This window comes from Passer domesticus, chromosome 6 (genome assembly GCF_036417665.1).
Source record: "Passer domesticus isolate bPasDom1 chromosome 6, bPasDom1.hap1, whole genome shotgun sequence".
NCBI lineage: Eukaryota > Metazoa > Chordata > Aves > Passeriformes > Passeridae > Passer > Passer domesticus.
In genome coordinates, this window is record NC_087479.1 from 56,443,547 (window position 1) to 56,470,752 (window position 27,206).

Genomic DNA, 27,206 nt, shown 5'->3' on the forward strand with positions numbered 1-27,206 from the left:
AAGCAAAAGCCCTGCCTAATGTACATATTAGGCAAAATAATGCTGTGTATGTCCAAAATAAGTGTCTGAACTGTTTTTGCCATGACTTATTCATACACTCAGTACTGCTTTCATTAACTCTATGAAAACATCTATTCAAAATATTTGTTTCTCATTCCATCACCTCTCCACTGCTAAGTAAAATGAATAACACAATTATCATAAACATGCATTTAATTCATTTTGTCAGGCATAATACAGCATGTGAAGGAAAAGGTTTTCCTCTCCGACTGTAGGGAAAGAAAATATATTAATCATTTCCTAATGGGAATCCTGCTCATAATAAGATCACAGTAAATTATTTTAAAAATAGTTTAGTTTTGAATATTTCAGATCTCTTTGGTAGGTCTAGCTTATACTGAGAATTTAAGCTTGGCTTCTTGTCTGTGTCTGTGCTGACATTTTCACTAAAACTGGACAGATTAATAGAAAACCAAAAATGTCACAGAACCCCCACACCTGACTATAATTTGCCAGTAATTATCCCACACTCCTTCTCCACCCTGACAATATAAGTTATCCTGACAATAAAAGTTATTCTCTTTTATTTAATCAGACTTCTCTCCCTGGAAGGGCAGATGTTTCCCCATTAATATGGCAGAATGTCTTTGTTTCCTCACCAACTGTAGAGACAAATGATTAGTACAACAAACTCTGGCAGTCTGCCTCACTGTTACTTGGTGCAGACAAGTCAAACTGTTTCACAGAGAATTTAGATATTTCAAAATTCAGAACAACCCCCTGAACCCATCACATCATTGACAGACAGGCTGACATTCAACCCGAAGTGTAGCCTGTGTTGTAAAAATTTACAATAACACTTCTGCTCCCCAGTTTAAGTGGTGGTGAAATAGCACCAGGAGACAAAAAAAACCAAAAACCAATCAACCAACCAAACAAACAAAAAAGAGCCTAATTTGATTTACATACAAATTTGAAGTAGCTTGCTGGACTTTGGCAGGAACACATCTTGGTTTAATGCAGTGCTAAAAGCTGAAGATGACCTTGATGCTGATGAGTAATGTAAAAGATTCAAGATAGCCCTACGAATGCAATATAGTCAAAATTAATAAATAAAATAGACAGGATACTTTGCCTTGGCAAAGAGACCACTGCAAACTTGGCTCCACTGCTATTGCTATGTCTTAGGAATAGTCAGAAATCCCACATGAGGAGGAAAGATCCAGAGCAAGACAGGTTGTAAGGAAGATGTTCCGAGAGAGACAGCACCAGAGAGTGCCTCGGGATGGGATGGAATGGAATTCAGAATGGAATTCAGAATGGAATTCAGAATGGAATTCACCTCCTCTGCTGACACCTCCTCCTGAGGTGTGCAGTGCAGGCTGCAATCACATCAGGAAATTCACATCTGTGTGTACAAACTGTGCTAGCCACAGAAGGTAGATCCATTCTAGAACTTACTGAAGGTGAAAGCCAGTCAATGGCAGGATATAAATAAGATTACTTCTGCAAACTTACTAAGCTCACACTTTAAACAGCCTTTGTGACACTCTCTCAGGAGGCTACTGAAGGTCTTGGATTGCTGTCACAAAAAAAGAAGTAATAGAGGCTAGGATTGCGAAGAAAGCTCCAGAGATGTGATTTGCCATGTCTATGATGAATGAGGAATTATCAAATTGTTCATATTGGGACACACAAGACAGATGATGGACTTTAGACCTGGTTAGCATAAGAGATTTGATAACAGGATGCCTTGGCAAGAGCAAACAGAACTTTGAGGATTAAATCAAGATTATATGAAGAAAAAATCAGATGGATTTACCAGAAAAATAAAATTACATCAGACTTCTGCAAGCAAGAGATGTTTAAAATGTATAAGTTCATGTGATTTTTAACCCAATCATTGTAGTAAAACATTACTAGCATTCCTAAAATAGCATATAAGCATAGGTATTCCCAAAAAAATCAGATTCTTTGACCATCACATCAAATCCCCATCACTCTCTCTCCATTGCTGATAATTCAGACTGATGAATAGAATGAATTGTGAATGGCAGACAGTTATAACATTTTTTTTGCTACAGAAAAATGTCTGAGTGAAATGCAGAATAAAGTAGAAGACAAAAATATAAACTGAAGGAAGAAGACACACAGGATAAACCACTGTGTTGCAGAAAGGAAGTTTAAAACCATCATCCTATTGTGTATTCCAAACCAAAGTTGCTCAGGTTGGGTACAGATCAAGTGGTTAAAGAAACTCTTAAAGTGAAAAATTTGACTGCTTATAGGACCTTAAGTTTTTACTGGCTAATTCTCTCATTCAAAAATACCTTATAATATTAAAAAAGCAAGAGTGAAGATGATTGGTAAAATTCTTTGTTTTGTGGATAAACCAGAAGGTATTTTGAGGAAAGAAAGCAACAGAGGGAAAATTTTTGTAAAGGATAGTTATTTCTCTAAGTAAACCCCTCAAAGGCGAGAAGCTGCTCAGTTTCTACAGTCATTCAGCTCATTTTGCACATGAAAATATTTGAGTACACAGATTTATTTTATTACTATGTTATCTGTATCATGTTTCTTAGATGTTAGTCTAATTGGATGAAAAGTCTCTTACTTCCTTCCACTTCAATATCCAGGCCAAACTGATCAGAGTTATTTCCTCTTCACCCACTGAGAGAATTATTACATATACTGTGAAACATGACACTAATCCACTATCTGTTTGGAATAGTATAAATAGAAATATAGCACCCAAGGCATCCTAGAATACATATATATAGACACATATATACATACATTTACAGATATATGTACACACAGAGAGGAATACAACCACTCTATACCCCATAACAATCTGTTTTCTCTCAATAAATACAGGGGAATTTCTCAATATTTAGCTGCTATTGATAAGTCTCCACTGAAATGAGTCTCTTCAGGATGATGCCATGCTATTTCCTTTAACGAAATGCATCAGTTTTTAGTACAAGTAAATTTTTTTAAAAGGACTATAAAGAGAAAAAAGTCTTCATAACAGCAGAGCTTCATGTTTATGAAAATTTTCTTCTAAGGCAGACAGGAGGAGACACAGTCCTCCAGAATTTTAGTGTGAGCTCTCCACATAAAATACTTCTGTATTTCAGCACGTTTCCTCTTAAATGTCAGAACTGAGGTTGACAGTATATGATGCAGCCTATTTTGATGTTGCTTATAAACTCCATTTCAAAATATTTCTTTTGCTGAAACTGTCAAAATCACTTGCCCAAGTTATTAATATTATCCTTCAGAACCCTTGACCATTTGATATCATTCAAAAGATACCCCAACTCTTGTGAATCAATCAAACACACTGATGGAACCTTTGCATGACTGGAACTTCCTCAGGAACAATCTTTTGTGCTTATTTTGCAGTTCTAAGGAGAAGAGGTGGTGTATTTGACCTTGCAATTTGAAGTTATAATAATATTCTATAGCTCCTCACTGAGTAAAAAAGATTTGAAAAACTGTATTTTACTTGCTGTATTGATAAGATTACTACAGGTGTATTAAACCAGGACTTACATAAGCAAATAACAGGTTTGGGATAAATAAGTCATATTTTTCTAACATACTGAGTCCTTCTGCTTGTTACAACTTAAAAAACTCCAACATCATAGTCTATTTTATGACTCCCTAACAAACAGTTTTTGTGGTTGATAATGAAATGATACCTGCTACAGTTCAGTTGCAAAAAGCCAGGACAATACTTCCAATGCAAGATTTTATTGTAAGCACTGATCAGAGAGAAAATACAACTATTACTATGAGAACTTTTTAAACGGTACTCAAATTTAAAATGTTAAGTAAAACTGTGATAGAGACATGTCAGTTGAACTGGAATCATCACATCAACTGTTATTACTACTGACAATTTGGTCATAATTATAACTTTGTGTGCATAAAGGCATGATGAATATTGTTTGTACCACAAATTCATATCTAATGACAGAGCAAAAAAACCTTTTGCCATTTATATTTAAGATTTGGTTACTTCACCAAAATGGTGTCACTACCAAGTCTCATAAGCAGAGTCTTATTGGCATGAAATATGCCATTAAAAATACATACTGAAAGGAAAGAAACCAAACTGTCTTGCTCTCAGACAACAAGATTCAGTATTATGGGCTGTTGAATCAAACATTGAAATTAAACACTTTAAAATCAACTGGTGGACATATATTGCCTTAACTCTGCAGAAGAGCTTTACAGGCAAAATTAATTAATGGGTCAATTCTTAAACTCTCTACATCCTGTATTTTCTGCTTTAAAATGTTACTAATTTACAATGACTTCCATGACATTAAATTTAGGTTAACACACTAATATCTATTAACAAGATAATTATGTCAAAGGTTATCATCAACAGTTCATAATAAAAAGTTATGCTCAAAAATAAAACTTGTTATTTATAGTTTAGGCTGCATAATAAAGTATTAGCAACACAAAATGTTAATTAATTTCTAATTCTCTATTCCTTTATTTGGATTTTATGAAGGTTGATTGGACTTGATCCATCATTTTACGGAAAATTAATTATTTCAAATACATGCACCACTTTATGCAACCTGCCTGATTTGCATTGAGGAAAATTCAGCAGAAGTAATTGAGGCACAAGCAAATACTGGCACTGACTGAACTCAATTTTCATTCCAAATTTCTGCAAAATCCCAAGACACAACAATATCAGATGCAGGGGGAAAACAAACAAAAGCAATGTGTAAAGGGAACATGAAGAGAGAATATTACAAGAATCAGAGAACAAAGGGATTGCAGAACTATTTTAGTGCCATAGATGAACAGTGAGGGCTTCATTCAGGCAAGGTGGAATAAGATATCATATGGCATCCTGACAATTGATGTCTTCATTTAAATGTAAGAATTTACATTCTAATTAGAAAGAATTTACATCTTAATCAGAGGCAGCTGTATTATCTTGTTACTGTTTTTTTCAAAGGTAATGAACTAAAGTACTGCTGTGCTTTTTCAACCAGAAACTAAATAGACAGCATACAGTGTTATTTTATAGCCTACCTGCTGTAAGCTGTTATTAATATTTTCAGAGACTAAATTCCAACAAAATCTTTTAAAATAAAAATTGCACTTGACATTGCTCGAACAATATCATAAAGGCTTGTTTAAAATATTTAATCAAGACCCTTTCTAACTTATATTTTTAAGTACATGTAGTCATAAAGGTATGATTAGTATGGCACCAGTGAAGCACACTTTCGTTTTAGGCTTCAAGTAATAGAGTATAATTTTGGAAGGGAAAAAGTATTAAAATTTTTTTTAATAAAAAAACCAGTTCCACACACATTTCTCCAGGTTTTTCACACAATACAGAAGAAAAAAATCAAATCAAAGATCATTTTTGTAGTTTATGTGTAAATACACTTTCAGCTGAGGCCAAACTGAAGTGGTGAAGATGCTAATTCTAAAGGAGGAGGCCCCACCAAGGAATATGGAGCTGCTTCTACAGGCATTTTCAGACTTACAAAATCATGCTTTAGTAGTTCAGCCTAGTTACAAATTTGTTTGGCTCTTGCACAATTTCAAGGGTTTTGATACCAACTATAATATACAACTGCTGCTGGGAATCTTCAGGTATGAGGGCAGAAGGAAGCAAAGACTTTTTTTTTCCCTATGAAGAAATTAACCAAGGAATAGTTCTGGGAAGCTCCTGGTTTAGTGACCAGATCTGCAAAAATTAACTCTGGAAAAACTTTGTTTCACCATTATTTGTCTCTCCACATTTGTTGGATCTCTCTCCCAGCTCTCAAAAAACCTCAAAAACTCAAACGGAAAATGTTTTGTGGGGATGGACTTTGGTTTGTAAATCCACATGGAGATCAATTAGCCAGGCTTTGCTTTGCAGCAGGGATTAGAAAATACACATTCAACTCTTCAAGCCGATTAATGTCTCATTCTACTGAAACACCAGTCCAAGGACCTCAGAACATAAAATATAAAATATTTATTTATATTACAGATACCTGGGGAAAAAGGACAAGCAAAATTAATCCCCCATGAAGACTGGGAGAGAGATTTCATGAGAGATTTTTAGATCCACAAAAACATTAGGAATTTCGTTCCTCACCCCCGGACGTTCATGCCACCTACCTTCAATTAGGATCACTGAATTTATTGATAAATATTTGTGCATTTTGGCAGTGATGCAGCTTAAGAAGAGGTGATAAGGGGTAAAAACACACAGCAAGAATGTGAAAAGCAGCAGATGTGAATGAAGTATTTATTAGTGAAGAAGTGGAAGGAACTGAGACAAATGGCTTCAATATATTATTAGAGGTATTTTGTTTTACTTATTCCCTTATTTCACATTATGAGATACATTTGATATTTTCCCACTATCTAAGTATATACCCACTTAATAATTAAGCTACCACTTTTTAAATTCATCCAACAAGTTTTCAATTTATTCTACTTGAAAAATTGTGGGTTTTTTTCCTATATCCTCTCCTTTCCGTTCTGCTTACATTCTTCTAAAAAAATTGCTTTGATTTTGAATATATTTAAATGTTCTTTTAGTTCATATAAATGACTTAAATTCATCTTGGCACACTATTGAGAGCACTTAAATTTGTCGCAGCTATACTTTAATTCCCCTCTTCACTGTTTGTTAGCACAATAAAAGAGTGTTTGACAGAAAAGAATATGTTTTAATTTACATTTACTGCTGATGTCTTCCTAATAACCACATTGTTAACATCCCCACTTACTGTTTAATTACTTAATATCATTTCAAGAAATGTCGTGGTCCAAAGGGTGGTTTTTCTAATAATCTGTGTATCTAATATCCAGATTGTGTCTAAAAGAATTCTGTATCAAACAGATTGAAGTAAAAATCAAGCATAAATTTGTTGTTCTCATACTAGGTTAAGCATTTTTGAAAAATGAGACATATTAAAAAAGTAAAAAAAACCCAACCAAAGAAAACCAAGTGGCCACTTAAAATTTTTAAAATGTCAATTTTAAAAGTAGTCCCACTTAGATTCTTCTATAATGACATGGAAAAAGAGTAACATAGTCTTTGGATGAGCATTCATCATATTCCCTCTTTCCTGTGAGAAGGAAAGCAGTTTGTGCGAACCTCTGGAATGAACTCTATGAAAAGGAAAAATATTCCTGTTCTGGAATGGAAGAGCAATGGAATCTCAATGAAATAGCACAGATTGCCCCCAGTCCAGGCTGAGCTCTCCCACAAACCACGTTCACGTGAAGAACAGGGCTGCTGCCTTCTGCATCAGGCCCTTCATCTTTGGTTGACACAAGTAAGATCAGCATCAGCTGATTAATTCTTGCTACACCAATTAATTTAATATCTCCCAGGCTTTCCAAGGAACAATTGGCTTTGTCCTCCCTCCTCTCAGTTCAGCCTGAGCTCTGTGGGCTTTATTTGGTTCAAAATCCTGCTGTGGATCTGAGTATCATTGGCAGGTTTATCTCTGCTAGTCGGACTGAGGAGAGCTCTGTTAAAAGTCAATGTTTTGTGACTCCCCCGTAGTGTTAAGGACACTAAGCGGGCTGAGAACAGAGCAGCAGGACAGTTCCACCATGAGGAAGGTGAGATGCAGCTGTCCCAACATCCTGCTCAACTCAGGAGCTGCACTCCTCCAAGGGAATCAGGAGGCTTTGAAGACTCTGTCACTCCCAGTCTGGTGTGTCAGAAGATTAAGGACTGAAACCTGAGCTCAGAAACATCCATCCTAACTACTACTATGGGTTTGGCTGTTTAGGAGAGCTCATACTCATGAGTATGAGCATCCAGGTCATACTGGATTTAGTTATTTAGGAGAGAACATCCTGAGCCACCTGAGACGCTGGCTGTAGGAGCAGGAGCTGAGGGTTAAATTGATGCACGGCCATTCTGCTCACTGTGTGCAGCTCTGGATGGTAAATGTGGCACATCCAGCTGGGTGTGACCCTGCTGCGCCTTCCCTTCATATACCAGTACAGACAGAAGTGATCCTTTATCTGGAATATTCCCTAAATTACACTCAAACGCCCAAGACCAAGCACGATGGGTGCAACAGCACCACAATATCACTGAATTACAACAGGATTAGCAACAAGAGGAGATGTAACTTACACAAAGGTACTCATGCACATTGGAATTCTAAAATTTTCTAAACATTACTGAGGTGTTTCATCCTCCAGTAAACTATTACATTAATTCTTGATCTCACTGCTGAATCAGCCAAAAAAACGATCTGAATCCCAACCAGGTCATGCACTCAAACAAGAATAACACTTTGGAATGATTATATTTTTTTAAATTGGTTAATATGTTCAGAATTAGGAAAGAAAAACTTTGATTAAAAAGTTTTATAAACCAAACCTAACTGAAAAAAGCCTTTAAAAAATCATTATATGCTTGCCCATTAAAATGCTTATTTAAGCTTTCCTCTGCCAGTTACCATTGTGTTAATATACAGCAGCAGTTAATAAGACAAGACTAGACTTAACTATTGGCTCTCATAATAAAACATGAAGATAAAAATGAGGCTTGGTGTAATTTATATGAGAGAAAATGATGTACTAAAAGCAAGACACTAAATCAATTTTAAACACCAAACACAATTTATGTCTGACTTTAAAACTCATCCTCCAAACATTAATCTAGACAAAGGCCAGAAACTGAATGAGGCTTAATTTGTGAAACTGATACCTTTCATCATAACCTTTAGCTGAAAAGGTCATTAGATATATTATATCTAAGTGAGCAGCTTATCCCTGCTTCATTACTGATAATTAAGGCAAGTAATATTTTCTTGACAGTAATGTGTCCAGTAAGAGATATTGTCTAGTTTGCATAAACCAGACATTAATTACCAGAATAGTATCAGAGATAAAAAAAATTAAGTACCTGTGTAACATAATTTCATTATTTTTTCTTCATTTCCTTAAAGAATTAGCAGGCTCAGAAACATAATGAGCATATTAAGAAATCCATTTTCGAGCATTTATTAAAATCCTTATTACACATTACACAAATATATTTTTGCACTTACATAAACACAAATGAAGGCATCTTGAAATACACACATTATTTAGATATTTTCTCATCTTGCTTTACAGGGCAACATTCAGTGGTGAAGTGCAGCTATCAAATAACAGGTTCATATTTTGACTTCATTTCAAATGTTAAGGCTTTCATATAGATGAAACCAGAAATGATGCCAAGACCTCTGATCTGCAACTTTGACACATGCAGAGGCTGTTTCACCTCATTTGCATAAATTGTGTTTTTGCTGCTATACAGAGCAATGGATCAAATACCCATGTGAGGATGACAACGCTGTCCCTTAGATCATTATCTGCTTAAGTGTTTATTTCTCACTAGAAACTACTCTCAGTGGTTTTAAAAGCTATAATGCACCGTGTTTAACAGGTAGAGGAATGAGAGATGAATTGTTGGTTTTCCCAGCTTTTACAGGGATGGGGCCACTGAGAGCTGTTTTGAAAGATTTTATTCCATTACCAGTCTCGATGAAGGGTGAGACAAGATATGTAAAACTCAACTCCATTCCACCAGAAGCCACCCTATTTCCTGGTTACAACACCTTGTAAATGTATTTCAGCCTATCAGCTTTTGGTACACCATGCTGCTAATACTTCTAACAGCAACCACCTACATTTTTACCCCTATATTTTTACGTGGTCCTGCTGCAATGCATCTTTCAGAGTTCTAATTCTCCAAAATATCTGGTCTTTTTGCAAGGCCATATTGTGAAACTTGTTTCTAGTTCAATCTCTCTCTCAACAATGCCATCTGCATTCCACGGCCTCCCTAAGGCAGCACACCTTAGCTCAGAGTTTGCACACAGGTGTACAAGGCTGTGTGAGCTTTCTGTCAGCTTTTGAGAATCCTTTACAAGTCCATTTCCCGCAATGAATTACCTGCAATGGTTCACTCTCAAGGTATGTTATCTAGAAAACTCCACCCTATGAAAACCTAGACAAATGTTATCCAGAGAGATTTTTACCCCTTGGTCACGACACAATCCATAAATGCTGCTGTCACCCCATGCCCTGCAGAAACCATAAACTTGGTACCTTAGCCTTTCCTCCCTTGAAGTCCTCTCCCCATGAGCATTTGCATGATGGGAGCTCCAAGCAGCATTTCTCACAAAGCATCACTAATTCAGAGGAGAGTCCAGGGCTCCCTGTTGGACAGGGAAATGTTACACCAAAGCCTGCTCCCTACCAGATGTGGTGGGCTGCAAAGAACATTCCCTGGGCTTTCCAGGGAAAAGATACCCCATGATCAAAGGCAGCAAGAAGATGGGTGGGAATGAATAGGAGAAAGACTGTCACAGCTACGGATATCAGTTGTGACTCCCTGGAGCTTGGATGGACATATTCAGAACCAGCCAGAGGAACACTTCTCATATTTATTTATATAATATTTATTTGTGTATAATATTCTGTACCAGTTAATGCATTAAGTTGGCTGACAATGTGTTATCACCACGATCATTTGTCAGACACAGACCTTAAATACTGGAAAGTTAATTGGAAGTTCTGTTTTGTGATAACCACCTAATGAGAAACCAGCATGAAAGCTAAATTAAGGAAAATAGGTGAGTATCTGGAAAAGACAAAGAAATCTTTCAGCAGTAATTGAAACTGTTAAAATTCTGATTGAGTCTATTTTTGAAATTTGTGCAAAATGACCATTTTGCATCAGGACACAAAATCATGGCTTGAGTTAAAGGAAATGTAAGGAAAGTGAGGGTAAGACAATGCCTGTATGTGCTGTCCCCCTTACCCCTAAGGCAGACCAACTGCAGTTGTGATCAATGTTTTTTCCTCCTTCTCCAGGGCAAAGTCCAAAAAAGAGTGGTGAGATAAAGTTGTGTGAACTGGCTGGGCACCTGGGAGAGGACATGCAGTTGCAGTTGTGTTTATGTGAGACCACTTGCCATAACAGCCAGAGCATCATGAGTGCACAGAAAACCTAAATTTCAGTACATTGGGATTCTCACCACTCAGTCTCTCACATGGTCCAGATTCTGGGCACAGCCTAATTTTTCCTACAGGAGATTAACCAAATTGATTTCATTTAAAGAGGAAATTCACTTAACCTGGAAAACATTGTCACTTCAAGCCAAAATAAAGCTATTGATGCTCCCACTGAAAACTGGCTGCATTCATCTGTGCAGTCCTGCCAGACTTGCTTGTGACAGCAGTACCCAAAATTGCATTTTCCATGGCAGATGGCCAGGATATTTCTGCCTTTTCTTTTGGGTCAATACCTGGTCATGGCCTGGCTACCTGTGAGGCAGGAACCAGCATGGGGAGTGACCTGAAACCAAGCCCACGCTGCCATTTGCTCACAGCTTCAACATCCCGAGGACCAGAAATCAAACCAGAAGTGACCACAGATGTTAATATGCCATTTTAACATCTCCTTTGATGAAAAATGCCCTCGTTCTTCCCAGTTTCTTGGGTAGAACAAGTGATGGCAATCACTGGCACCTGGCAGATATAAGAACCGAGGTTATTTTTACTCTAAATATCCTGAATTCAGTTCTGAAGAAGTTGCTGATTAGCCTACAGACTCTCTTAAATTAGAACTATTATTCTTTGACATCAGAGCAGTACTGCTGAGTTAGTGACATGTAAAACATTGCTCATTGGTGTCAGTATTTGTAGGATTATGGCATATGATACTGCAGATGGCTATTTATTTATAAAGTGTAGCACAGTTTCAGTCATGAATTATTCATTTGTGGCATAATATTGACAAAAATCTCTTACATGTATATCCTGAAACATTTGTTGTTTACAGTGCTATCACAAATAATGACTTCACCCATCTGGTTTTACTCTGTATTTTGGTTAAAAAATTATCTGAGTAAAAACATAAACCAATCTTTTTTAGCCCATTCAGAGAATCAGTATGCTTTAATGGGTAATCACATAAAAATGTATTAATATCTCCAATAAACCAGCAAAGGAATTGTTTTCTTAACTGTTATTTCCCATTTTGCAACAGATAAGTTTTCACAGAGTGAATTTCTAATTTTTGACTTTACAAGTTCTGGCTGTAATTTGATTGTGGGATCTGTATGTTCCTTTCTGATAGAAGAGTGAAACTGAGGTCCAAACTACTAAACTGAAATAAATAATTGCATTTGTAAACAAAGCTACTTAAATCTTTTCAAAAGACAGAAAATTACAAAAAAATACAAAGTCCAGGTTTTCTATCCCACTGAATAGACACTGAATATACAATATACAGTGAAATGCATTTTTGTATGAATTTCATTGTGAACATTGATTAACCTCTCCTAAGTAAATGATATCACAGTCATTAAGATAACAATGCAAACATAAGTAATTTAAATATCAAGTTCACAAGAAACTTATAATTGTAAACTGACTCTGGAACAAGTTCTGAATCTGGTCTGCTTAATGTAATCAATAAATTTATACATTGTATTATACATTTATATATATTATACATTACAAACATATACAGATTGCTCATTTTTTATCCTGATAATGTGCTCAATGTGATAATTTCCTATTATTCCAGCAGACAGAGGAACTTGTTATTTTTAGTAATATTTCATATTTATTTATTTATTTATTTAGTAATATTTCCCACTTCCCCATGATTGTTGTTTAATTTGGCAGTTACTATGACACTTATTTTTCTAAAAGTGTCAGTAACAGACATAATGGAATCTTTTTTTCAAATAAGAAATGTAATGCTGGAAACTTTGAGAACCTCACTGTAGATCAAAGGTGTAAACTTAAGCTGACAACTCTTCCTAATAAGTCTTTGCTTTTCACAGCTTGCCTCAGTTTAAGAGACAAAAATTAGCATTTACTGCCTAAAATGCTACCACTACATCCTCAGCCTCTCAAATCTGAGCTCAGAAAGGTCAAAATCCATATTTGATTTATTAACAAACTGGGGGAACAGCTCCCAAATCCAGCCACTGTTGGCAGTTATAAAACTAAATCTGCAGCTGCATAATTATTTCAGTGTTAATTTGACTAGAAAACGAATTGAATATTCTGGATGACTGTACAAAGAATGACAAGAGACGGAATCAGGTTTTGTTTTTAAAGGTATTCTAAGGAAAGCACATCATTTTTCTCAAGTTGTTCAGTTAAAACATCAGGCTTAAAATGTGTTTTGAGCACCTGGGAACAAAGTACAGACTCCTTGAGGATGTTCAGAGTGGGTTTCCTCCAACAGCACGAGCATGAATGTGTTCTCCTCATGTCCCACACCTTCCCCTGTGACAGACAGGGAGCAGGGGAGGGACCCCTACAAACCCAACAGCTTTCCAGCAGTTTTTGGCCTTGTACCTGAAAACCACCTTTTTATTTTAAGGTTTTGACAAATGGAAAAATCATGTTTAAAATTCTGACATCTAAACCTGCAATTTCATGCTCCATCTATGCAACATCCCCTTTAGATGTAAATACAAGTGAAAGTAAACACCATTTAAAATTATTCCGCTTAAGTTCAGTACTGTGCATTTTCTCATATTAATTACCTAGAGGAAAGAAAAAAGCAGTAAAAAAAATTGCAGTAGCTCTTTAAAAATGAAAGACTTTGGACCTACATTCTATATTCACAGTATTCATTACACACTTTTTCATCTTCATTACCTAATTATGTATTTCTTCTTCTCAGGCCCACAAAAGTTTTGAAAAAAGCAATATCATATGGGCATGAGAAAAAATGGTGTTAGTTGGACCATTGTAGCCTGTTATTGAAATGCAAAATTTGAAGTTAAGTTGTGTGAGAAATTTATACAGGAAATTATTCATGATGTTCACAGAGCCTTGCTTTATCATCTTGTGTGCATCTTCACTAAGTCAGATAACCAAAATTTATTTGATTTATCTTTTGTTTTAGCTTGATTTATCTTTCATTTATCCTTTAGATATTTGATTTATTTTTTTGTTTATTCATTTATCTTGTCAGCTGTACTTGCTAGCATAGTTAAAAACAGTTTTTGGTTTTTTTGGAGCAGTGTTTTAGAAACTGTTAAAAATGCTGAAATATAGTAAAAATGTTATATTCCTTGGGAATAATTTTGCTTTTTGTTTGCCACAAAGTCATTTTTGAATGCTGCTCCAAGGAGATGAGTTTCACAGGTCAGTCTCCTTGCCAGGATGTGTTCCAGGTTGGTATCACTCACTGTTGTAAACTGAGAAGTTTACCTGCTGTTACTTTTGTGTTTGCTTCCACACTGCAGATAAAAAAAAAAATTAGGGAAGGAATTGGCAAAGAATTAAAAATGGAAGTTTCTTGTTTACATGATGTGTAATTGAAAAAAGGCAATTTTTATGAATGCAGTCTCCAAACTCAACCACTTTAGTGTGAGCATCAATGCCTAAGCTTCTCTTTTTTGGGGAAAAGGTTAAAAAAAGTCCACTTGTCTAGTGCAAAACCATGGCTACCACATAAGCTTAGCCAACTTCTTTTCTACACCATTTGTGAGACTGTGCAATAACACTCCTGTGGAACAGCTGCACTGACACAATGGGCTGCAGACGTTTTTACTGTCCTAATAATCCACATATTAAAGAGTCCCTAAATACTCATTGATGCGACAGACCATAACAACTCCCCTGGAGCTGCTTCAGTTTATCAGGTCAGTGATCTGCATGCTGAGGATTCCCCAGGTACTCATTGACAGGTAGCATCTCATATACACTTGTACTAAAATAATAATTGCTTCAAAGGAACTGTTAAATCCCAGTCGCAAGCACAAATTAATTTAAAACCACTGAGACAGCACTTTGTTTTTTCTACAGATCTGACAAATCTGGACAAATTTACTAGACAAACCAAGAGATCTGAGCAAGAACAAGCATCCTCACACGGTATGGCTATTTGCCCTGTCTTAAAAATACTGCCCACCTTGTCCTCAATGAATTGCAATCACTGCCTTTCTGCTAGGCAAGGGTGACCTAAAAGCTGTCCTTGCCACTGTTAGAAAGATGTGAATTAAAAACCTCTTATAGAGGTTTAAAAACCTCTTATAGAGTTAATAATCTTAATTGAAGACCTAATTTATTGTTGTTCATGTCCATGTTCTTTCTCTGTGTAGTGTTTTCTTCTGTCCTCAACTCTTTACTACAAATCACCGAACCCCTTATTTTTTCCTTTCTCTTTTCTTCCATGTCCCAACAAATGTTTAGTCTTGTCAGCCCAGATTCTTTTAATTTCTTACTCTATTGCTACCTCTCAGTGCACTGATGCCCTGCAGATTAGAGGAGAAACTAGTAAAGCCTAGAAACCTTTTCACCCAAAAGAACCTGTGGTGATTTACCTGCATCACTAATGACAAATGAGTCACACTCTAGACAACTTTCTGCCTTCTTCTGAGTTTCAGACAAAGCTGAGCATGAAGGCGCTCATGCCTACAGTCAGAACACAGCTCCTCTAAAGGCACAAGTCCAGAAGAAAAGGCTGATCCACAGTGTTGAACCAGAATGTCTTGGAATCCATGCCCAAGAGCAACTTCAGCCTGATCATACAACCCTCTGCCATTTGGTACAGCTGTATGGAATTTTGGTACAGCTGTGTGGAATTCTTCAGGACTCAGTCTGATATTCCTGCTAGCTCTTACACCATTTCCTCCACAGGGCTCTGAAATCATACACTTTAAGTGTTATTTATAGCCCAATCAAGACACAAATCAACTGCACTGCTTGTTTGTGTCACTTGCTTTTTATGAGTCATTTGTGTTATGGCTACCAGGACTCATAGATCCAGCTGACACTGGCTGTTGTGTGCTTGGGAAAACATGCTTCATGAGAACTGTACTTCCAAATCAGATGAGACCTCAATCAAATTTCCATTAAAAGTCAGGGTAGATGCAGTGTTCTTGCACAGAACTCAACAGCACAAAGCTGATAATCAAAACAAGGAACCACAACAAGAAGTGGAAGCATCAAAAATCCCTGAACAGATCCATGAGTTGCATAATACTGACTATGATAATGGACACAAAGAGATTTAGGAGATTAAAGAGATAATATGATAGCTCATAGTAACGTAACACTGGCACTCAGACACTGCCAACTCAGATTGTGACAGCTCACTTCTCAAAAGCTAAATAACATCATAGAAATGAAGAAGAAAGCAATATTTCCTGTAGAACATTCCTAGGTAACCTTTCTTCTTGGTCTATATATTTTGTTTCCATTGCCAAGATCTGAATTGTTTCTCTCCAGTCTTTATCATCTTGATAAACCCAGACATATTCTAAGCATTACTGCAAAGATTATTTTTCTAGTCCAGTGCTTTGGTTAGGAACACCAATGTTGTTCTAGCCCTCCATTATCCCATTTTTTACTGCTGAAGCAAACACAAACTACATATCTCAATTTTCAAGGTCTTTGCAATTTAACATCACTTTAAATATCTTAAACAGCAGCACAACTATCCTATATCTATTTTTGTTTTCTCCTTAAGTTTGGGATGCTTTGCATATGAAAATTCCTGAAATGTCTCATTACACTCTTTTAAAAATTCCTCAAAAATTTCCTCTTCTATCAAAACCTCTTCTACCACAGAACTAATGTGAACTAATCTAAGACTTAGGGTATGTTGATGAAATCCTAACACAGCAAATCACTGACTTTTGTCTGCTTAAGAAGATACAGACTGGCACCATTAGCTTGAAAAGCTCTCCCAGCCTCATCCTAGCGAAACTGTAAATGGTTTTTCATGATGGAGACAAAGGATTGGAGATAGGGTCAGGGTGTGTGTGTGTGTAGCTCTCTCCACAGCAAGAACCCTCTTTAAAAATGAGGCCAGAGGTGCTAGAATCATCATTCTAAATATGAACTAGCAAATGAACCATAAATTCCAGGTGGGCCAACATCCTTCTGTTGTGGACAGAGAGACTCCTACAGGAAGAGTGCTTGTCTCTTAAGTATTTCCTGCTTCCACTGGCAGTGGGTTTGTGCTCTTTTGAAGCAGTTTTGTGGAACCAGGGTGCCTAAAGGATGTGGGCACTGTGTATCAGCAGAAAGACAAAATGAACTAAGTAAGTAATGGTGACACTGTCCATAAGTCATCTGTCTTACACAATCTGCAGCAAGATTTGATGGTACTAAGTAGACCTATCTCCAAAATAAGTGCTAAAGCAGCACAAGACTGAGGGTGAACAAACCAGAAATAAAAAAATTGTTCACAGATTTGTGCTGAAGGGAGGAAAGGCAGTGTGATGAAACACCTGAAGCAGTAGCAGTATCAATAAAAGTGGTTGGATTGATATGTTTTTTCTGTTCTGTGTGATTGAAGCCAGTTCTCTGAATATTCATGAGGAACAGGTTTCAGTCTGTGCAAAAGCTTTTTTTGTGTTTTTGTCTTCGTGGGCTCTGTGAAGAATCAAAGACATCTAAGTAAAAGCCTAGAATTTTTAATGTTGTGTGGAACTTTCACCAACTGTGTAGCTGAATGAAAACAATTCATCAAACAGTAGTTTTCCAACCAGAGATTGCATTTCTTTCATCAAATCAACACTACTAAGTCACAAGGTCTCTCTGTTGCCAAGGAATTCAGAAAACAGTCCGTGGCAGTGCCCACAGCATTTGAAGCAGCCTGATTTGAAGCTCTGCTTGTCAGCTGAGCTTCCATCCAGAGGACAGAGAATCCTCCTCTGAATCTCTAGGACATCAGATTGACTATCAGGCTTCATTTTCTTAATGAGCTCATATTAGCAGCCAGCCAGGAGTTTGGTTGCTAATCAAGCGTAGCAGTAGAGAAGCTCAGGCACTAATCCAGCTGCTGAAGGCACTCCAATATTTGGTGGCTTTGTCTGAGCCACAGAATCATTGCTTGGTCTGGGTTGGAAGGGACCTCTGGAGATGATCTAGTCCAGTCTCCAAGAAGAGCAAGGTCTTCCCACTGTGGTTTTTAAAAGAAAGATGAGGAAGGCGGGAAGTGAAGAATGCAGGATGGATGGAACATCAGTCAAGGAGCAGTGATCACAGCTCAAAGATAAACAGCATTAATAACATAAACAAACACACATCCTAACTGATGTGTATTGATGTGGCCTGATTCAGCACTTTACATTTACTTATATTTACTCCATTTTTGCAGAGCTTGAAACTGTATGGAAAGTACATCCCAACATTAAAACTTTTAGTAAGAATGCTGCTAATTATGTATTTTATTTTCCAGTAGCTCTCTTGAAGAAGATATAAGGTCAATTAAAAGTCTGAATTGACACCTACATCTGCTGTATCCCAGGAATTGCATTTATGTGTGATCTATGAAGTGTTTTTCAAAGGATGTGTAAAGCTTTATCAATGCAATAGAGAGCATTACACGTTCTCTTTTATAAAAATTACTCTTTTTTTGAAGTAGAACTTTAAAAGTCTCTTCTAGTTTCAATCTCTGAAAGCACTAATCTAATTTCAAGAGGATTTAAATGTTTTGCTCCTGTAATACAAAAGCACTCTCAATGTTCTCTTATTACTTCTAGAATAACAAAGGGGTTGTTAACCACCACACCAGATATGGAAGTTGAAAAGGAAAGCTACCTAGAATTATAAACCAGATTTACAAATAACTGCATTTTCATCTTAAAATGTAATGTTCAATGGCATTGCACATAAGTACATTTAGAGATCCTAACACATAACTAATAAATTTAAGTGTACAATTAGATTGACAAAATTATTTAAAAGTATTTATGTTTAATATTTTTAAAGGATTACTGGTTATCTTGAAAATTATATGATATTTTTCATTTAATTTGAACTGCTGATGGATTTTGAGACCCCTACAATTCAAATCCCTCTCCCTCAGTTTCTTTGGGAGTGCAGTAGTAACAGGGTGGAACTCCTCTGCCACCTCCAAACCCCTCTAATATTGCTTTATTGACAATAAAATCAGTACAGGTGTTTAATATGCAACAGCAGAGGCTTGACAAAGGTCTCATTATTGTATGACAACTGCTCATTCTGATGTGGACGAGAACATTTATACAAGAGGAAGGTCATGACATCGAGTCGTGGCTGAAAGCTTTTAATGTCACACAGGAAAGAGCTCACAACAAAATCTCAAACCCAGACAAAGAATTTAAGAAGTTATTTTTTAAGTCATGGTTAACACCAAAGGGAACATAAAAAAAAAGTTCTGGAACCACCCACAAACCAAACAACTTCCCCCAAGGAGTGGAAGATGTCAAGGCAATGTGACACAAACAGCTGTGGGTAGGTGGGTGCTCTGCTGGGGCTGCCAGGTCTGTGATGGTGACACTGCTTTCTGTCCCCAAGACAGCAGGCTTGGAGTGACCAGCTCCTCCTCAGGGCACTGTGTTGGGCCACAGAGGGACACTCAAAGGAAAAAGAACCAGAATGAAGTAAATTAAAATAAAGAAATTAATAAATATGGAGAGCAGGATATAAATTATGGGTAGATTTAGTACGCTGCTACTCTAACAGGTGAGCTGAGCATGGCTGTGTGGCTGAGTAATTCTTCCCTGCCTTCAGAGCAGCTGGTTACTAAGACTAATGATTTATGTATTCAAAAGGGTGCTGATTCCTCTGGACTTGTTGGCTGGAAATGCATGATACCCGTATCATTTAGCTTCCTCCCCACAACTAAAATAGATACAACCAAAACATTCACCTGTCAAGCATTTCAAAAAGATTACTAACTCAGTTTGAACTTAATCTGCTGAATGAAAGTACTTTAAAAAATGTATTTCAGTTCTAAGGAGAAAAGTATGACTTGTGTGAGAAAGAAAAGTTGTGTACCACTGCCACTCCCCTTTTCAGCAATAGGAATGGGTTGTACTTATTTGAAAGGACAATTTGACTGGGGATCTTTGTGCTGCTGTTAAAATACAAAAATACCAGCAAAAACATGCTGCTGCACAAACCAGTGAGGAATCAAAACATATCCCAGAATGCAATTCATCAGTGTTTTCTAACTGCATTATCACAGAATTATAGAATATCTTGAGTTGGAATGTAGAATCATAGAATATCTCGAGTTTTGGAATCCAAAGTGTATCCTTTAACTCAATATATGGAAACTATGAAAGAAAACTACAAAGAAATTATCTAGCTAGAAATAGGACTGTATTACTCTAACTATCCAGAAAGGTTGCCTTTGAAAAATTAATTATATCTGATGAAGCAATAGTGATACACATCACCAATGAAAAGCAGTACTCTTGACATAGGCTGCTACTTAAAATATGATGATAAAAGTGAACTCCTACAAAAAGGACAATATTTAGCAAAAAGGAATCCTAGAAAGGTTTTTACTCTGAAGATAATCGGAGTAATCTTACCCAGAAGTAAAAGGTCTGTTTGGTCAGATCATACTTGTACAGTTAGGTTTTTAACCAGCAACTATATACAACAAATAAATTTACAGTTTGGGAAAAAATTAAAAGACTTAAAAAATTAAAATAAAGAAAAAAATTTGCTTTTTCATTCTTTCTCAGGTTCTGTATGATCCAAATGCTCCAGGCAGTTGTAAGTTTTGGTAATGGTCAACAGAGTAACAGGCTCTTTGCCTGCACTACTGGAACTAACTGAGAACTTCTTAACAGTTATACCTACTAGATATACTTTTCTGCAACTTCGGGAGTTATTCCAGACACGTGTTAATACACAGACCATTGTTCCATTTGTCCTTACTTTTCTACTCCTTACATAATTTTTCTGCTGACCAATCTTATGGCTACTGCTTAGCTCTAATTGCATTTCTGCTGTCTCTGAGGCCTGCCTTTTGCAGCTTTCCCAAAACCCTCTGATTTTATGGATTCCCACAAATCCCTCTTGAATTTTTGCCTCCAGTATTTCCCTGGTTCATCTCAAAGGAAGAGCTCTGACGACACAAAGATCCCAAAATGCTTCACAACCCCAAAACGCTTTCGGTTAGGAGAAAGCGGCAGCCGTGCGTCCGCAAACAAGGAAGTCTAGGGGAAAAAAAAAAAACAAATTAAAAAAATCTCTGCCCGTACATGCTCTGCAAAAAAAAGTCTCCTGACACAAATCAGAGGATCCTCCCCAACATATGGAGGAGCTGCTCTGCCCTTCCGGGGATGGTCTGTAGCTATGTTCACCTCGGGCACGCCAAGGAGAGGTGAGTTGTCAAATGCGATTTCCATCAGGGGCTGGTTTGGTTGAGGCACAAGAGCTGCATGCAATGATGATAGATGGTTTATCCCGGCCCCAAACTGCCGCCTGGGAAATCTTGCACGCAAACGAACGGGAGCTCAGGCGTTATTAGTGTCAAGGAGGTACACACGGGCAAAATTTGGTTGGCAGCCAGGCAGGATGAATCAAGGCGAAAAAGTGACCAATTGCATGTTCAAAATGGAAATGGATAGGCATGTTGTAGTTTGGAAGGGTTTTAAACACCAGGAAAAAGTCATGCATTATTAATTTTTCGGAAATAAATATTTAAAAAGTCTTGCTCTGTGGAGAAATATGATTTTTAAGTCAATGTAAATTACATGTATAGTGCCCTAATTTTTAGGCTTCTTTATCCCAGAAGCTTCAGTATGACAGTTCAGAGGACTTCTTATTATATAACTTTAAAATAAAATTCAGAGTATTGCAGATTAAAAAATTATCAACCAAATAAACATTTTAAAAGCAAATAAATGGTGTATTCATTTTTTAAAAATTATTTTTAAGCAAAGCAACCACTTGTGCCCCTCGCAGTGGAGTACAATGCTCATATTTATCACCTTCACCTTTTCAAAGTTACCTAAATATTTAATGAACTACACAGCAGAATCCACCTGTGTGAGCAATCACAATCCTTGGTTCTCTAAATAAATAGCAAAAAATTGCTAAAAGAGAATGTCCTCAAGTTTCATTGCCTGAAGTGATACGCTCTGACAAATCTAACAGCTCTTTCTGTGTCATTCCTAATGCACTTGTCACTCAGTATTATCCATCCTCATTAATGACAATGGGAAAGTTTATCTTGGGAACACGTTTTAAATCATCCACTCTTTACAATGGGACCATGAAATCTCTTACAAAACATGAGGCGGGAACTACTCTGACAACAAAACCCCTTCCTGGCAGCTTTACTCTTAATTCCTGTTCAAGGAATAATGTGTTTATCACACAACCACACAGAACAATATATTAGATGAAACTTGAAGCAAGAATAGCTGCTTTGATTTTTCAAGATGGAAAGTGGTTTTCCAAATTTTTTTTTTAATGTTGGGAACATTAAATCTTTTTAGTTATATAATTTTGTATGGAACCATACTTCCTCTTTAAAAAAAAAAAGTCATAAACCCTTGACAAAATTGTTTGAATATTAATGTCATAGAAATAGTGATACTCTTTACAATTAAAATGATTGCTGAGGGATTACTCCTGGCTTTGCACAAATTTGCTTTACTTATAGATATTTTTACCAGAAGTCTCGATTATATGCATAAAACCACTTCAGTGAGACATAATTTCCAGCAGTAATATTCTGTTTTGATTATGAGTTCTGAAAACTGCTATGCCCCCTATGACAGCGCTATGCAACAGATGGATTGCAACTATTTCCTTTATTTTGGATGCCCTAATGTAAAAACTACAATATTCATTGCTTTCCTCTTTTCATCATCTCATTTGTAACACCACCACCAACCTTCCATAAAAGCAGCAGTTAACAGAAGTTACTTTCAAATGCATCTGACCACAATAAATACTGATTTTTGGGATCCATTTGTACAGTAACAACAGAATTTCAGGATGAAAACCTGAGAAACAAAAAATAATGAAAATCAAAGAAGTTGCAAGAAATTATTCCAGTTACTCCTATTTGTGTGAGCACAGTCAACTAGACTGAATGTGCAGGATAATACTGCCCTAAAGGGTGCTAACACACATCAGGGTGTGGATGAACAAAAATGGAGAAGCAGAAGCAGTAAAGACCATGGTACAAACAGAATTTTAGTTCACACAGAGGAAAAAGTGCTTCTTATATAAGATTATGAGTAATCCACTGACAAAATCCTTTCACTGCAACGTTTCTACAATAGGCCCTTACTCTACTAATACAGTAAAAATTCTCCTTTGTAGATTTAGGGGTGTTTCAGTAGCCTGAATCTAATTTTCATGGCTTTCTCAAAGTCAAAATGCCCTTTTCAGATCTGTAAAAAAATAATCAGAGATGCACTTCCACCTTAAAACTGCCTTTTACATAACATGACTGTGGCCTTGAAAGTTTCTAAAGCTGTCCAAGTTTTTGTAGGGCAGCCAGAACACAAAAAAGCCAGCTCTTCTCTCCTTGTTTCCACAGGTTTTCAAAAACCATAACATAATAAGCCTGAAATTTTCAGGCTATTGCTGAAGATTTTAGCAGGCAGTAGTGACTTGTCTTCTAATGCAAAAACTTCTCTGCAAAAACTCACTTGATTAATAGAAAATACAGAAATAATGTGGCTTCCCATTTAACTGATGAGACATGAAATACCTCACCAGTAATTTCTTACCAAAATGTAAAGGAAATCTAAAAAGAATAAAACTTAAACAGGACAGTACTAAATAGCTATTTAAAAGTAGCTACATTAATCATACAAACACAAAAATTAATGTGATACTTTCAAAGATTATATTAAGAAATGCCTTTTAAACAAAATAAGAACTCCATTTAATTATAGAGCTCTTCAAAGCATCAGGAATCTCCTTTCAGTTACTTACTGAAATATCTGCACACATTCAATATTTATGCTGTCTTTCCCTCTATCCATTTTTAAACAGAATTAAAAGAGTAGCTAAAACTCTGCCAATAAAATGACAGGAAGGCTATTTTTAGTCTAGATGATGTAGACCAAGCATAAACAGCCCATGGCTATGCTACTATTGAGGATCAGATCTAAATACAAGTACTAGATTTCCTTCCTACTAGGTTTTTTTTAACAGCAACAAGAATTACAAATTACATACTGGTCTGTATCACTTAATAAATACTCATCCTAGAAGATGAACCATTTTCCTCTTCATTAAGGCAATAATAAAAAAAGAAAAGCTGATGTAACTCCCGCCACACTACTCTTTGGTAGAAAAAGGTTTGTGAAAGTGCATTTGAGGAAACCTGTAACCTGCCCATAATTACAAAGCCTTACAGCAGAAGGTGAGAAGTGTTTGATTAGCAAGTTTACTATGCTGCTTTCAGGGGCTTTAGATTGCAGACCTGAGACATTTCAACCTCCAGAGACTGCAGGGTTTATCAATCAAGCAAAACATGACTCGATCCCTAATAAATCCAAGAGAGAAGAGATGAAACCAATGGATAACTGCACATCATAGAGAAACAGAAAAAATGCTGCTCAGTTATAACATCTGGCACCTCCAGAGGCCAGGGTTGTGATCACCCTGTACATCACACACTGGATACCCAAAATGGGGCTACAACCACGGGCAGGCTTGCCTTGGTTCATCTTGGTTCTTCCACTCGTGTGCTGGCTCACAGATGAAAGCAGCTAAGGGGGAATGCCCAAACCCTGAGCTATCCTGGGACAGCAATCCTTGACTGAGAACTCTCCTGGACTCCAAGCATCTGCAAACTGCACAGAATTCACAGAATCACAGGATTCACAGAATCACTGGGATGGAAGAGACCTTCAAGGCCATCGAGTCCAACCCAGCCCCAACAGCTCAGCTGAACCCTGGCACCCAGTGCCACATCCAGGCTTTGTTAAACACCCCCAGGGATGGTGACTGCACCACCTCCCCGGGCAGAACATTCCAGAACTTCATCACCCTTTCTGGAAAAACTTCTTCCTAATGTCCAACCTAAATTTCCCTTGGTGCAGCTCCTGGTGTCCTCTGGTTCTGTCAGTCCCTGGAGAAAGAGCCCAGCCCCAGCTGAGCACAGCCACCTTCCAGGAGCTGTGCAGTGTGATAAGGTCACCTCTGACCTCCAGTTCCTCCCTGCTGCATCTGGAGAGCCAGGAGCCAGCCTGGGTGAGGCAGTCACTGAGCAGCTCCTCCCCAAACTCAGGGAATGCTTTGCTCACAAATATTCAAACGCCCGGCAGATATCTCAGGTGCATCACAGAGACTTCAGAAACCCCCTCAAAACTCAGCTCCCGTGGCCACATCCTCAAATGTTCACATGTGGGTCTCACACAACCCTGTCCTTCCCAGAAAAAGTGAGGTACAGGGCCTTAGCAAAGATTACTAAAGATCTCAAAACTTTAAATATTGAGCAATCAGGTTATTTTGAGAATAGCAGGTGCTGCTTTGGATGCAGGGTGAAGTGGATTTCTCTTGTGCAGTACTCACATCCTCCCACTGAAAAATGGCAAACTGGTTGGTTACCTTTGCTTTCTGCTTTTACTGTTCAACAAGACTCAAGCAAACACACTGCCCAAAGATTACTGGTTTAATATGAGACAAAAAATAAGTCCATTTAGCAATTCTTTTGTAAACGTGAACACCAGAGTGAATTCTTGAGTAATTTTTGCTGTAACAGACTTCAAACAGGAAAAAAGTAAATGAAAAGCCCATAGATTGTGTTTTCATAAGCTAAAACCAGGTATTTCAAACCTTAAATACCTGAAATGAGGCATTTAAAATGAGCTACTTTCAGCAAGTGCTACCAGCTATTTTCTGAAAGTCAAGCAGTCTGTGATTGGTGTAAGCTGGCAGGCAAATTCCCTTTATTTATTTATGCATTTATGGACAGCAATAAAAAGCTCTCATTATTGTACACTGTACAATTATTGCTTGCTTTCTTCAGAAGGAAGGAGGAAACAGAACAGTTAATTCAGTAATATTATTCATTTTGAAGGGAAATAATATGGTGTCAATGCTAAGCTGGCCAGAAACACCACTTTAACTGCAATAAATAATGTTTTCCTTCTAGGAGACAGCTTCACTTGGTATTTCAAAAGTTTCCAAAATGCAATGAGACACTTTAAATTACATTATGTATGATAGAGAATCCTTTGAAAACCCTATGAAATATAACTGAGAAAAACCAAATACAAAAAATATAAAAACCACGTGACTAAAACAACTGTGAGAAAGAGAGCAATAAAGATGGCATCACCAAAACCTAACTTTACTTACACTTTGGGCACTGTAGTCCTCACGCATTTTGCTTATGATAATCTACTTTTTGCACAATTCTCTTGGGTAGAAATATAAGAATAAAATGTACTCTGGAATTTAGCTACAAATAATACTCCATAATTTAGCCAAAGCAAAAAGAAGTATTTGCACAATGATTACAGAACATCTTTTTCCTTCAGCTACAGTACTTTGCAGTGTGTGTTTATTTTTTTCCTGCTGTCCTCTTTTGGCACTTTCTTTCAGATTAAGAATAATGACTATCTTGCTCTCAATAAAAATAATTTTAAAACCCATGTTCCTGTATGTTAAAAGCTCAATAAAGGGTAATGTTTTTTTGTGAACCAGTAAAAAAAATAGATCAGAAAAATGGTATGAAACAATTTCTGTAGAGGTGAAAAAATTAAACTAACTATAAATTTGTGGTTTCCTTACAGATTTATGTTCATCCCAAACCATTAATATTTTCAAAAGACTGGAAAAGTTAACACTTAATCCTGAATTTCCAAAGTTACAATAAAACATTGGAAATTTAAGTGTGTTGCTGGTCATGGCAAATGTTTGGCAGCATTGGTCTGCTTCCCTACAAAATGCCATTTTAACCCTTTACAGGTATTAGATGGGGATATCTTCCAGTTTCCTGAGAGAACTTTGAGTCACTTCCTACCCAAAGATCATAATTAAAAGCAGAACAAGTCGCACTGAGACCAGGAGGTCCAGAGGGATGCACATCTTGGACATGGAAAATCCTCTTCCTCCCCTTCCTTTCACTAAGAGCACTGAACTTCAGGGCACGGCAATAAGGTTCAGGTACACCGTACACCTGTGCCTGAGAAAATGTGACTTCCTCTCAGCTTGCATTTTAATCTTCCTGCCTTTACAGAGATACAGAAAACCTGAGATGTGTTTTACCATGTAACAGCCTGATTGGATTTGTTACTCTTTGTGAAATGAGAACATTCTACAAGTAGAAAATATCCTAATTTTATTAAAAGTTGTGATATTTTGAAGAGCATTTAATGGAAGTGGCACTCAGTTCCTGCTGAGAACTACTATAAACATGGGGCTTAACTCTTTTAGCTTCTTAAAGACTCACCATC

At 36.9% G+C, this 27,206-nt stretch overlaps 1 protein-coding gene and 1 long non-coding RNA gene across 4 annotated transcripts in view; one reads left to right on the forward strand and one right to left on the reverse strand.

Annotated features, from left to right (window-relative positions):
* The window catches only part of ELP4 (elongator acetyltransferase complex subunit 4), a 135,343-nt gene that overhangs the window by 39,146 nt on the left and 68,991 nt on the right, over positions 1-27,206 (reverse strand). Inside the window, exon 10 of one of the 3 annotated variants that reach the window (XM_064426003.1) lies at positions 18,849-19,389. The exons of the other annotated variants lie outside the window; for them this stretch is intronic. Within the exon in view, the coding sequence (XP_064282073.1) occupies positions 19,159-19,389 (231 nt within the window). The 3' untranslated portion in view covers positions 18,849-19,158. Of the gene's footprint in view, positions 1-18,848; positions 19,390-27,206 lie in introns of those variants that run through there. 3 annotated transcript variants of the gene reach the window in all.
* LOC135303828 (uncharacterized) lies at positions 1,336-15,730 on the forward strand. The gene is made up of 4 exons (XR_010365215.1): positions 1,336-1,439; positions 6,208-6,342; positions 14,845-14,913; positions 15,426-15,730. It is a non-coding gene; the product is annotated as an uncharacterized LOC135303828 (long non-coding RNA).